This window comes from Mercenaria mercenaria, chromosome 13, assembly GCF_021730395.1.
Source record: "Mercenaria mercenaria strain notata chromosome 13, MADL_Memer_1, whole genome shotgun sequence".
NCBI classification, from domain to species: domain Eukaryota; kingdom Metazoa; phylum Mollusca; class Bivalvia; order Venerida; family Veneridae; genus Mercenaria; species Mercenaria mercenaria.
In genome coordinates, this window is record NC_069373.1 from 19027517 (window position 1) to 19040733 (window position 13217).

At 37.0% G+C, this 13217-nt stretch overlaps 1 protein-coding gene across 1 annotated transcript in view; it reads left to right on the forward strand.

Annotated features, from left to right (window-relative positions):
* The window catches only part of LOC128547695 (leukotriene A-4 hydrolase-like), a 40656-nt gene that overhangs the window by 12182 nt on the left and 15257 nt on the right, over positions 1–13217 (forward strand). Inside the window, exons 7-12 of the mRNA XM_053520781.1 lie at positions 2130–2202; positions 4665–4805; positions 6645–6739; positions 8303–8417; positions 10081–10225; positions 12114–12217. Coding sequence (XP_053376756.1) covers positions 2130–2202; positions 4665–4805; positions 6645–6739; positions 8303–8417; positions 10081–10225; positions 12114–12217 — 673 coding nt within the window. The remainder of the gene's footprint in view (positions 1–2129; positions 2203–4664; positions 4806–6644; positions 6740–8302; positions 8418–10080; positions 10226–12113; positions 12218–13217) is intronic.

The window sequence follows — 13217 nt, forward strand, 5'->3', positions numbered from 1 at the left end:
CATGCCGGCTCAAGGTTAAGGTCACAACTTAGGGTCAAAGGTTTTGAGCCTTCCATTTTGTGTCCGCTCTATATCTTCTAAACTCCTTGAAGGATTTTCATGAAACTTGGGTCAAATGATCACCTCATCAAGACGATGTGCAGAACCCATGGGTCAGCCTTGTCTGCTCAAGGTCAAGGTCACAACTCAAGGTCAAAGGTTTGAGCCTTCCATTTTCTGTCCGCTCTATATCTCCTAAACCCCTTGAAGGAATTTTATCAAACTTGGGTCAAATGATCACCTCATCTAGACGATATGCAGAACCCATGAGTCAGTCATGCCGGCTCAAGGTCAAGGTCACAGCTTAGGGTCAAAGGTTTGAGCCCTCCATTTCGTTTCCGCTCTATATCTCCTAAACCCCTTGAAGGAATTTTATAAAACTTGGGTAAAATGATTACCTCATCAGAACGATGTGCAGAAATTATGAGTCAACCATGCCAGCTCAAGGTCAAGGTCACAACTAAGGGTCGAAGGTTTGAGCCTTCCATTTTGTGTCCACTCTGTATCTCCTAAACCCCTTGAAGGATTTTCATCAAACTTAGGTCAAATGATCACCTCATCAAGAACTCATGAGTCAGCCATGTCAACTCAAGGTCAAGGTCACAACTGAAGGTCAAAGGTTTCAGCTCTGTATATCCTAAACCCCTTGAAGGATTTTCATGAAACTTGGGTCAAATGATCACCTCATCAAGACGTTGTGCAGAATTCATGAGTCAGCCATGTCAGTTCAAGGTCAAGGTCACAGCTAAAATCAAAGGTTTACCCTTTCACTATCCATAGCAGTGGCGGGGGATATAGCTGTCTTTCAGACTGCCTTGTTGATGGAGATATTGTCTCTAGGTAACCTCATTGCCACAGTTTATCAAGATATTGCCTCAGGTAATCTCATTGCCATTGTTGTTGTAGATATTGTCTCCAGGAAACCTCATTACCATTTTTGGTTAAGATATTGTCTCCAGGTAACTTCATTACCATTTTTGGTGAAGATATTGTCTCCAGGTAACCCCATTGCGGTTGTTGGTTAAATAAAATGTATAGGTCATTGTCTTATTAGCTCATCTGATTTTTTTGAAAAAAAAAAAGATGACTTATTGTCATCACTTGATCGGCGTCGGCCTTGGTGTTGCCTGGTGAGGTTTTTTATGTTTAGGTCAGCTTTTCTCCTAAACTGTCAAAGCTATTGCTTTGAAACTTGCAACATTTGTACACCATCAATAGCTGACTCTGTACAGCAAGAAACATAACTCCATCGTGCTTTTTTCAAGAATTATGGCCCTTTTTGGACTTAGAATATTAGATTCTTGTTTTGTGTTTAGGTCAGCTTTTCTCTTAAACTATCAAAGCTATTACTTTAAAACTTGCAATACTTGTTCAGCATCAAAAGTTGACTCTGTACAGCAAGAAATGTAACTTCATCCTGCTTTTTGCAAGAATTATTGCCCCTTTTGGACTTAGGTAATATCAGATTTCTAGGTTAATTTTTGCGTTTAGGTCAACTTTCCTCCTTAACGGTGAAAGCTATTGCTTTAAAACTTGGAGCAGTTATTTGCCATTAAAAGCCGCCTCTGCACCTTAAGACCATAACTCTACATTGCTTATTGCAAGAATTATGGCCCCTTTTGGACTTAGAAAATCATGGGTAGGACAATATTTCTATTATACAGAGACAAAAAAATCAGATGAGCGTCTGCACCCGCAAGCAGTGCTCTTGTTTTGTTATGGTTTGGTAGAGAATGGCCATTATACTGTTAACAGGAATTCATGGTGTACGGAGGAAGGAATAATTTTCACACAAGCTTTGTTTAGTGGTTTCATGGTTAGCAACTTTATTTGTGATGTTAAGACTTCACAGAACATGAGTGGTCATGTTTTCGGACATGCTACAGACTGATATTCAGGGATGTCTTGAATTAGCAAGCCAGTTAACAGTATTCAGTCTTTCGGTGCTTGTGGTGAATCCTTAGTAATATACTATGTTAAACTTCATCATCAGCTTTCAAAATTTATATTTTAAGTAAACAGATTGAATTGAAGAGTTTTTGGAAGTTTTTGCATGAAATGGAAAACACCAAAGTTTGTGCTTTTTGCAGGAAACTGGGACCAAGAAGTCACGTATGGTCAGAGCCAGAATTAGTGGAAAGATCAGCATTTGAGTTTGATGAGGTATGGGTTTTTTTAAAGTTGAGCTGTTGATATAATTATGCTGTTTTTGAATGGTTTTAAATGTTACACTGGTGTGTTGATTTTTTCCCCAAAAAGTTAAGTACATCAATTATGTACTGAGGGAGTTGAATGGAAAATTGTGTTGACTCCTATGAATTTTAAGAACAACTGTCAACATACTGTGAAATTGTTTAACTTAGTGATCATTATAAAATCATGTGAAACCAAAATGACAATTTGGGGGAGGGGTGGGGAAAATACTAATTAGTGACTTTCCAATACTAAAGATAAAATGAATGGGAATTATGTCTCCCACCACACAGTGGTGTGGGAGACATATTGATTTACTCCAGTCTGTGTGTCTGTCTGTCACAAAGCTTGTCCGCACTCTAAATCGAACATTTTTCATCCGATCTTTACCAAACTTCAATAAAATGTGTCTGCCAATAAGTGCTCGGCCAAGTTCGATAACTAGCCAAATCGGCCTAGGCACTTCGGAATTATGGCCCTTGATTTACCAGAAACACTCAGATTTCTTGCGCAGTTTTACCCTTAAACCGGCGCCTATACTACTAGTAGTATAGGGGTTCTTTTGGTGTCAAGAAAGCGCGTGCACATGTGGATTAAGCAAACAGTATCTAAAGACTGACTTACTATTTAGATGATTAGACAGTTGTGGGAGACATGCGCTTTTCTCAAAAGCATCTCTAGTTTATTGTGTTTTTGAGGATTTAATTCATGGATTCAAACAAACATGAAAAATAATAATTAGTCTCACACTAATGCAGGGTTTCAGAAATCTCATGTCCGGAGCCTTGGGGCTGCCAGAAAATTTTGTCCGGCTACTAATTTTTTTCAGAGCGTGCAAGCCGGGCTACCTTAAAACTCTATATCGAGTACCCCAGATATCAATTCTCTAGTCATCCTGAAGGCGACATGAAACATAATTTTGACAGTTGTCCATAATCCCCTTGTTTATTGAGTGATACACTCGGGAGACATTAATTATCTTACAACTACCGTTACAATTGGCAAACGATTAGCCTTTTACAAGAACGTGTGCAAGCGAGAGTTTAGACTGATCAATAGCATCAAAGTCATTGATCCGTAGTGGTCAAAACAATATGCAAACCAGCCTTAAAATTGCATCATTTTACCAACACCTGCCAAAGTGTACTTTCGTTTTCGCTGACCTCAATATTTATCAAGTTTTGAGATGATACACATTGGATCAGAGACATTTGATTATGAGGCAGTTTAGTGCTTACACAGACTATATGCTTTTTCTATTTAAATATTTGCACAGCATGCAAAAATCATGTCAGAAACTATAGAGAATTTCAGACAAACAAATTTGGATAAGTAAGAAAGTGAGAGACGTTATTTACTGGGTTTTAGTCCTTTTATTAAACTATTTATTAAAAGATGTTAAGAATCAGGCAGAATTATTTGCCAACTTAAAATGATTTTATAAGATGAATTGCAATTGATACTGCCATAAGGAATTTGCAAGTTTACAAAAATCTATTGACATTCTTTATATGATATTGTCTTGATGCAATAATTAAAGGGAGAAAAATTCCCAGTTTAAATAGTTTTATCTTCTAAAACGAATAAAAGGATAAAAAGTTGGTAATGATTATTGATATTTTAGGTGGAGGAGGTTATCGGGTGAGCCGAAGGCGAACCTGATAACGTCCGGAGCCGAGCCAGATAAACTTTCTCCATCTTAGGCACTAACCTATTATTCTATTCATCTTGTCATTACTTCATTTTCCGATATTTGGCAATTTATCTTACAAAATTAAGTGTGCGACAACCATTTTAATGACGTCATATTCGTAATGACGTCACTTATATAATGACGTAATCACCGACACAGTAATGTGGTTACAATTAAAAATCGCAATAACTTCTTCGTTTTTGAATAAAAACTCATCATTTGACCACTCATTTTCTTAGTTCGGACATTTCCAAAACAATGGTGATGGGTTCAATGCAAAATTTCTTATGACAACAATATCGATCATAAGGTCACATGATCAACTGACCGTATATCACTGGTCACGTGTCAACTGACGGTATATCAAGAAAGATATACGGCACCCTGATATCGGGTCGAAAATACTGCAAGTGACAGGATAAATATTTATTAAGCATTACATCCAACTGTAGTACACAAGCACTTAGCAAATAAACCAAAATGGTCATTGCCAAATAAACTAAAATGTGCTAGCTACCAGAAAAAAGTATTGGTAGCCCAATGGGCTACCAATAAATTTGCAGATTTCTGAAACCCTGCACTAATGATAAGGATTTCAAAGGAATTTTTCATGAAAAATGAAACACACACACAAAGAAAATAACTCTGTTTAAACAAGTAGACTTTGACAATGAGATTTTACTCAAACTTTTCAAATCTGTAAAACAAGAACATACTTTATGAAATATGATATTTTCAGACTGAGAAAATGTTACAAACAGCTGAGGATCTGCTTGGCCCCTATGTTTGGGGTCACTATGATCTTTTGGTACTACCCCCATCTTTCCCATATGGTGGAATGGAAAATCCTTGTCTCACCTTTGTGACTCCAACATTACTGGTAAGTTTTGAGAATAGAAACACTGGAGAAGTGAAGATATGCTCTGATCATGCATTCAGTATAGAGAATTACTCGAACAAATAAATCTGTAAATAGTTTAACCGCACCACAGTCAAAAGTACCTAACTAAATACCAAAGAACAGTTCCTATTTTTGAAATTTAGATGTTCCATTAAAGAAATGGAGCAAAGCCTTTAAGTCTAGAAGAAAGAAATAGGGTTTCCAACCTGTGTACTAAACAACACTTTGAGAGATTAAAAGCAGTTTAGGGTAGGAGCCTAGCTTAAGCCCTGTAGGAGCAATGTTGACGGGTCAGTCACAGCCCTGCAAACATCATTTTTCAAGGATGGCCTCAGGCTATTGACTTTTTGCCGAGGATTATCAGCACAACACAGGCAATAGAGAGTCCGGTGTTCAATACACAACAGCTTCAAGTTCCTGTATAACAACTTGGTAGAGCATGAAGCACCTTAGTCATAGGTCCACCACTGATCCATGTGTTGAAGTTGTCAGTTACTTGCAGAAAGCCAGTTTGTACTGATACTGAATGCCTAAACACTGTTGTTTAGTTTGTACTGATACTGAATGCCTAAACCCTGTCGAATAGTGATACTGAATGCCTAAACACTGTCGAGTAGTTTGTACTGATACTGAATGCCTAAACACTGTCGAGGAGTGATACTGAATGCCTAAACACTGTCGAGTAGTTTGTACTGATACTGAACGCCTAAACACTGTCGAGTAGTGATACTGAATGCCTAAACACTGTCGAGTAGTTTGTACTGATACTGAATGCCTAAACACTGTCGAGTAGTGATACTGAATGCCTAAACACTGTCAAAGTAGTTTGTACTGATACTGAATGCCTAAACACTGTCGAGTAGTGATACTGAATGCCTAAACACTGACGAGTAGTTTGTACTGATACTGAATGCCTAAACACTGTCGAGTAGTTTGTACTGATACTGAATGCCTGAACACTGTCGAGTAGTGATACTGAATGCCTAAACACTGTCGAGTAGTTTGTACTGATACTGAATGCCGAAACACTGTCGAGTAGTTTGTACTGATACTGAATGCCTAAACACTGTCGAGTAGTGATACTGAATGCCTAAACACTGTCGAGTAGTTTGAACTGATACTGAATGCCTAAACACTGTCGAGTAGTTTGTACTGATACTGAATGCCTAAACATTGTCGAGTAGTTTTGTACTGATACTGAATGCCTAAACACTGTCAAGTAGTTTGTACTGATATTGAATGCCTAAACACTGTCGAGTAGTTTTTACTGATACTGAATGCCGAAACACTGTCAAAGTAGTTTGTACTGATATTGAATGCCTAAACACTGTCGAGTAGTTTTTACTGATACTGAATGCCTAAACACTGTCAAGTAGTTTGTACTGATACTGAATGCCTAAACACTGTCGAGTAGTTTTTACTGATACTGAATGCCTGAACACTGTTGAGTAGTTTGTACTGATACTGAATGCCTAAACACAGTCGAGTAGTTTGTACTGATACTGAATGCCTAAACACTGTCAAAATAGTTTGTACCGATACTGAATGCCTAAACATTGTGGAGTAGTATTTACTGATACTGAATGCCTAAACACTGTCAAAGTAGTTTGTACTGATACTGAATGCCTAAATACTGTCGGGTAGTTTGTACTGATACTGAATGCCTAAACACTGTCAAAGTAGTTTGTACTGATACTGAATGCCTAAACACTGTCAAAGTAGTTTGTACTGATACTGAATGCTTAAATACTGTCAAAGTACATATATGTAAAAATGGTGTACTGTTAAGTACAGTGTTAAACCCATATCTTGCTGCAGGCAGGAGATCGTTCTCTGGCAGATGTTGTAGCACACGAGATTTCCCATAGTTGGACTGGCAATCTGGTAACAAATAAAACATGGGACGATTTCTGGTAAGTTTGAAAATTTTAAATGTTAGGTGTATTATGCAGTTTATATAAGTAAACAATAATATGAAAGCCGTAATCAATTTTATATTTTAAACTAATTGAAACATACATTTTAAACTGAAGTCAGAGGTTACTGTGTGGCCCAGTGGTTGAAGTTGTTTGCTTAGAGCCTTTTGCCTCTCACTACAAATGGTTCAAGACTTGCCAGGCATTTTAATTGCTTTATCTTAGGAAGTCATCAAGCTGGTTTTTGGAAGGTTAAAGGTTTAACTTGGTGGTGGGCGGGGCGGGTACTGTTCTTGCCTGAATATACTGTAAAATCATTTAATTTTGTGGGCATAAAATTTCAAATTTCTATCCAAAAATGCAGTTTTGTGGGAACTTAATTTCATGGTGAAACAGATGATGTCATATAGATGATGTCATATAGTGACTTGGTGACCTGAAGACCCCAGATGCCCGTCAAGGTATTATTTCAGGCAGGCACAATGGAGAGATTCAGTATCATTTAGTAAGCCTACTTGCATGGAACCAGCAAGGCTGGACCCTACAGGGATAAATGGCAAGTAATTTGAAGTTAGGGACCTGAACCACTGGGCCACAATCCAGACATGTCTTACATTGCAACATCTATCATGCATTAATGCCATTATGCTGTTGGGCAGTATAAGATTTTGAGGAATAAATTTGATTTGGTGCAATGTTCAGGTTGAATGAAGGCAATACGATGTTTGTTGAGAGAAAAATAGCGGCAAGACTGACTGGTGGTGAACCGTTCCGTCAGTTCAAAGCTCTATGTGGCTGGAATACACTTATTGAAACTGTAAGTTTTTTTGTATACCATGAAAAATATTGTAAACCAAATTGTCTCAGCTGCATTGTGAAGAGTGTCATTTCATATGGAATATATCGGCCTAAACATTTGTACCCTTAATAAAATATTTCATTACATGATTCCTTATATAGATTAGCAGGCCATAGTTTGTGCTGTATGACTGGTATACATTTGGCACAAGCTTGCTGGGGTAAAAATGAAACTTGAAAAAGAAATCGTGAAAATTCATTTTTGATGTCATTTAAAAGCACTTTAATTCTGAAGATGACTTGCCAGTCAGTACTTGGTAACTGTTTGCCCAATGGTCCTCTGGTTAATAGTTTTCACCACTGACTGTCAATCCATTCATAAGTATTTATTTAAATTGCCAGTCCATATCTTTTGCCGTTGACTGGTCTACAGTTCAACACAGTTTTGCTAGGCTCAGAAATCAGAACTTGAAAAAAAAATCTTCAGAATTTATTTCTGATATCATGTAATGTAACAAGATCTCTACACAGTTAAGTTTTTTTTAGTTTGAAAGTACCAGTAGAGATAGAAGGAAAAATTAAATGTAAAATGAATGATGAAATTACAGACATAATTATATTTTCAACTTTCATATCAAAACAAATTTTTATTTGAAAAGAGACACTCATTTTGCATGCTGAAACATGATTTGGGTTACATCATTGCTTTACACAATATTTGGAGAGAAATTCTCAGACTCAGTTATCTGTTGTTTAAATCAGGCTGAATGAAGGAAATACAAAGTTTGTGGAGAGAAAGATTGTAGGAAATCTTAAAGGAGGTGAAAAATTACGACAGTTTCTTGCACACAAAGGCTGGACTATATTGACTGAAACAGTAAGTGTGCTAGTTGAGGCAAAGATTTTGGTGCCTTTCAGCTACAGGGTAGTTGTGTTAAATTATGAAATGAGCTGCACCATGAAAAAACCAACAAAGTACATTTGCGACCAGCATGGATCCTGACAAGCCTGTGCATCTGCTCAGTCTGGTCAGGATCCATGCTGTTCGCTTTCAAAGCCTATTGCAATTAGAGAAATCCTAGTGAATAGCATGGATCCTGACCTGATTGCGCGGATGTCCAGGCTGGTCTGGATCCATGCTGGTTGCAAATGCCCTATGTTGGTTTTCTCATGGTGCAGCTCAAAAAGATATATTGTAGGATACCTCAACAGGCTTTTTGAGCCTCCAACATCAAAAATGTGGGAGTGGGCATGTAGTATTACTCTGTGTGTCAGTCTGCCCTTGCACAAAATCTTGCCCGGCCTATCACATCATTTTGCTATGTTGGATTTTGAAATAACTTACCACAAATGACTATAATAAAACGAAATGACACACTTTTCCCAGTACGTATATAGTAGAAACTTTAAAAACTCTATATTAAAGTCCCAGTAATATGCACATTTCCACTTTATGTTGATGATATATACCAAGTTTCAATTAAATATGATGGAAACTGTATTAGAACTGAGTTATGTACAATATGTAAAGGTACAGTACATGTAATATTTCAAAGTCCAGAAAGGGCCATATCTCCGGACAAAATATCAGCCATAAAAGTCCTGACAGTATGTGTACTATCTGAATTGGATTGACACTGTAGGAGTTGAGTACACAAGAAAGTGTGGGAGATAGAGTGAAAGACTGATGGACAGACATGGGCAGCACAAAAATCTGCAAATACATTATTGAATCATAAACATCTTAATAAAAACTGTCTAAAAACTGTTTTCTAAATTCAAAGCTAGAGGTAAAATTAACTGATCCAAACTCAAAATAGGGTCCTATGTAAACCAGTTAGTTTTCCTGTGGCATTCCTGAGATCCTTAAGTTGACAAATGGTGATTTGAAAGAAGGGACTGGAAAGTTTACATAGAATAGGCTAAATCAACACAAATATTGTTTTAGCGTCTTGGCCAAAAAATATGAAGAAAAAAATTGTTTAACCTTTGGCCTGCTGGCAGCAACAGAATCTGCCTTTGCCATCAGTGCAGACCATGATCAGCCTGCACCTCCATGCAAACTGATCATGGTCTGCACTGTACGTTATTCAGTCAGTAAATTTGCAGTGAACACCCCTTCAAATAAAAAATGGTACTGCCCAAATTGAATGATGGACCAGTCTATTTTAGAAATTTAGCAGGGTAAAGGTTCCATGAAATCCACAAAAAGTAGTCTTCCATGAACATTAACGATTTCACAGTGTTTCACTGATATTGTTTGTTGACAGGTAGATGTACTGGGTGATTTCACTGATATTATTTATTGACAGGTAGATGTACTGGGTGATTTCACAGTGTTTCACTGATATTGTTTGTTGACAGGTAGATGTACTGGGTGATTTCACAGACTGTGACAGTGTTTCACTGATATTGTTTGTTGACAGGTAGATGTACTGGGTGATTTCACAGACTGTGACAGTGTTTCACTGATATTGTTTGTTTACAGGTAGATGTACTGGGTGATTTCACAGTGTTTCACTGATATTGTTTGTTGACAGGTTGATGTACTGGGTAAGGAGCATGCCTATACAAAGTTGGTACAGGACACAAGAGGTGTAGACCCCGATGATTCGTTCTCTTCCATACCTTACGAGAAAGGACACGCCTTTCTGTTTTACCTTGAACAGCTCCTTGGAGGACCAGGTATGTAATCATCCATCAGGATTTCATATGTCTTCAGGCTTAAGGTTGTTAATCACCTACCAATGTTTCACTTGACAGGACTTACGGTTTGTCCCTTGTCTGTCAGTACATCACATAAAATGGAATGGGATCTAGTGATAACATTATAAGTACATACGTCAAGATATTTTTACATGAAACTTGGTACATGGATAAATGGCAATGTGTAGAATATGCACATCCTTTTAATTTTTTTTCCTTTGGCCAAAAATGTGGTTGCTATGGCAACAAATAAAACTATACTGACAAAAAAGTGCAGAGCAGGTTCCTGTGATAACCAAAAAGGTACAAGATACTGTTTCATGAAACTTGATACTGGAAAGATGACAGTATTGAGATTATGCACAGCGGGGTGGATGGTCCGGCATCCACATTTTTACTTAAACATCTTCTCCTATGCAACTACTGGTCAGAATAAGACCAAATTTGGTCTGTAGCATCCTGGTGAGGTCCACTATCAAATTTGTTCAAATGGGGGCACTTGGCTATTTTTAAGGGCTGCTAGAGCTAAAAATAGAAATACGTTTAAACGACTTCTTATCATGAACTGCTTGATGGATCTTCATCAAACTTGGTTGTAGCATCATTATATGGTCCTCTCCCAAGTTTGTTCAAATGGTTGACACTTGGCCCCTTTTAGGGGCACTAGAGCTAAAAATAGAAATACCTTTAAACGACTTTTTCTCATGAACTGCTTGATGGATGTTTATCAAACTTGATCTGGAGCATCATTATATGGTCCTCTCCCGAATTTGTTTAGATTGGCCCACTAAGCCCTTTTTAAGGGCAGCTAGAGCTAAAAATAGAAATACCTTTAAACAACTTCTTCTCATGGACCGTTAGATGGATCTTCATCAAACCTGGTCTGTAGCATAATTATATGGTCCTCTCCCAAGTTGTTCAAATGGGGGCATTTGGCCCCTTTTAGGGGCTACTAGAGCTAAAAATAGCAATACTGTTAAAGGTATTTTTAAATTTAATACTTTGTCACAAGCAATATCTAATTAGGTCAAGGTCTGCCTCAGGTGAGTGACTTAGGCCCATTTGGGTCTATTGTTATTTTGTTGCTATAGAAACAAATGTGGTTTTAGAATATACTGGTAATTTTATTTTGTCACTTTATCCTTCTGTTTGTCTATCTGTCTGTTCATCTGTCAGCCACAAAAGCTAGATTGCTTGTTAACTTTGAAAGTACAAGCAATTTTTTTCATGAAACCTGACTGACAGATGGTATCTTTCTTGAGAATATGCAGGTACTTTATTCAAGTTTTAGTCTAAAAATGTGGTTCATATGGCAGCAGATATGACAAATTCACCTTCCCTGGTAGGGGACTTTTATCAGTATTGCCTGGCAATAGTCTTGTTATTCATGGTACTCACTGATCACAAATCCATATGCCATCCGGGTTAAGGTTGTTATTCATGTTACTCACCAATTAGTAATCCATGTCTTCTCAGTTAAGGTTGTTATTCATGTTACCCACCAATCAGAAACCCATGTATTTGGGTAAAGGTTGTTATTCATTTTTGGTTAACTTGAAGTCATGGCATATTGCCATTTATTTGGATAAAACCTGGATCCAATGGCATAAAGAAGTATAATTCATATCACTAATTGCAACTTGTATCTTTATTGATAAAATGGGCAAAGTAACTATCTTTCTAAAGTAAGTAAAATAACAATAAACATTTCCATGAAATAATTCAAAATTTTCAGATTACGTCAAAATATCTACATCAAACGTGTGGAGTTCTTTATTGATTGATAAGTTTCTCAAATTTTTTCATTTTACAGAAATGAACATTTCTCTTATTTCACCATTAATCTATGTACATAAATGCATTTCAGATGTATTTGAGCCATTTATGAAAGTATATATAGAGAACTTCAAATACAAGTCAATAACAACAGCAGACTGGAAAGATTTTCTTCTCTCGTACTTCTATGAACAGGTACTGGTATCAAGTCTGTGTCATTATCAGTGTACTTCATATAAAATTATGTGACCATCCACATAAACAAGTTTCTTATTTAAAAACAACACAGTTCTTAATTCTTCCCAAGCAGTTTAAACTATCTAAACCCATTAAATGACTTTCTTTATACAACCAGCGGACCCAGCTGTTAAAGTATGGTTCAGATGACTGGGTGCTAAACTTACAGTAGGGCATTTTTGCACTTGCCTTATTAGAATGTTCGTTTGCACTTGTATACAGTCAGTTTTGAGAGTTCACCATCTTAAAACAAATTTTGATCACAGTTTTTTACTAGCCATCATGGTGTTGACATCAAAACTGGAAGCTTTAAACATAGACAAGAACGAAGGTCTGTTTTAGACCTTTCCAAAACATAAAGAGCGTGTCTTTCTAAATTTACCATTCATGAAGAGACCACTTTTTATGCGATCCTTTGTCTGGTCTCTTTATATTATGCTGTTTGTACTTAACGAGTGAATTGATAGTTCAGCGAGGATGGCTTATAAATAGTAATTGTGGCAACTGGTACCCAACAGCCGATTACATACACTAGGTTGCATAATCATTTATCTACTCTTGGAAATGCATAGACAAGTAAAAAAAAAAACTTAGGGTGGAAATATGTAAAGGTTTCAAACCTTTTATTTCACAATTAAGGAAGAATTTACGTAAAAAAGCCACAAAACAATGGAATATTATTATGAGGTCATTGGTTTGAGTTTCAGCCTAGCTGCATGTTTATCTTAAATGTTTTCAGACCAAATTTTAGATATCCACAGTCCAAAATAAACAATAGATTTAAATTTTGTGTTTCAACTTAACATTGACTATTTGGATAAGCTGTTAAGGTCACAGTCATTTAATCTCTTGCCCCTTTAAACTCTGCAGGTTTGAAGAAGCCATCTACCTAGTTAGTAGAAAGTCTGTGGCTCTACCAAGGTGCATGCCCATGCTTTAACCCTTACCATGCTAAATT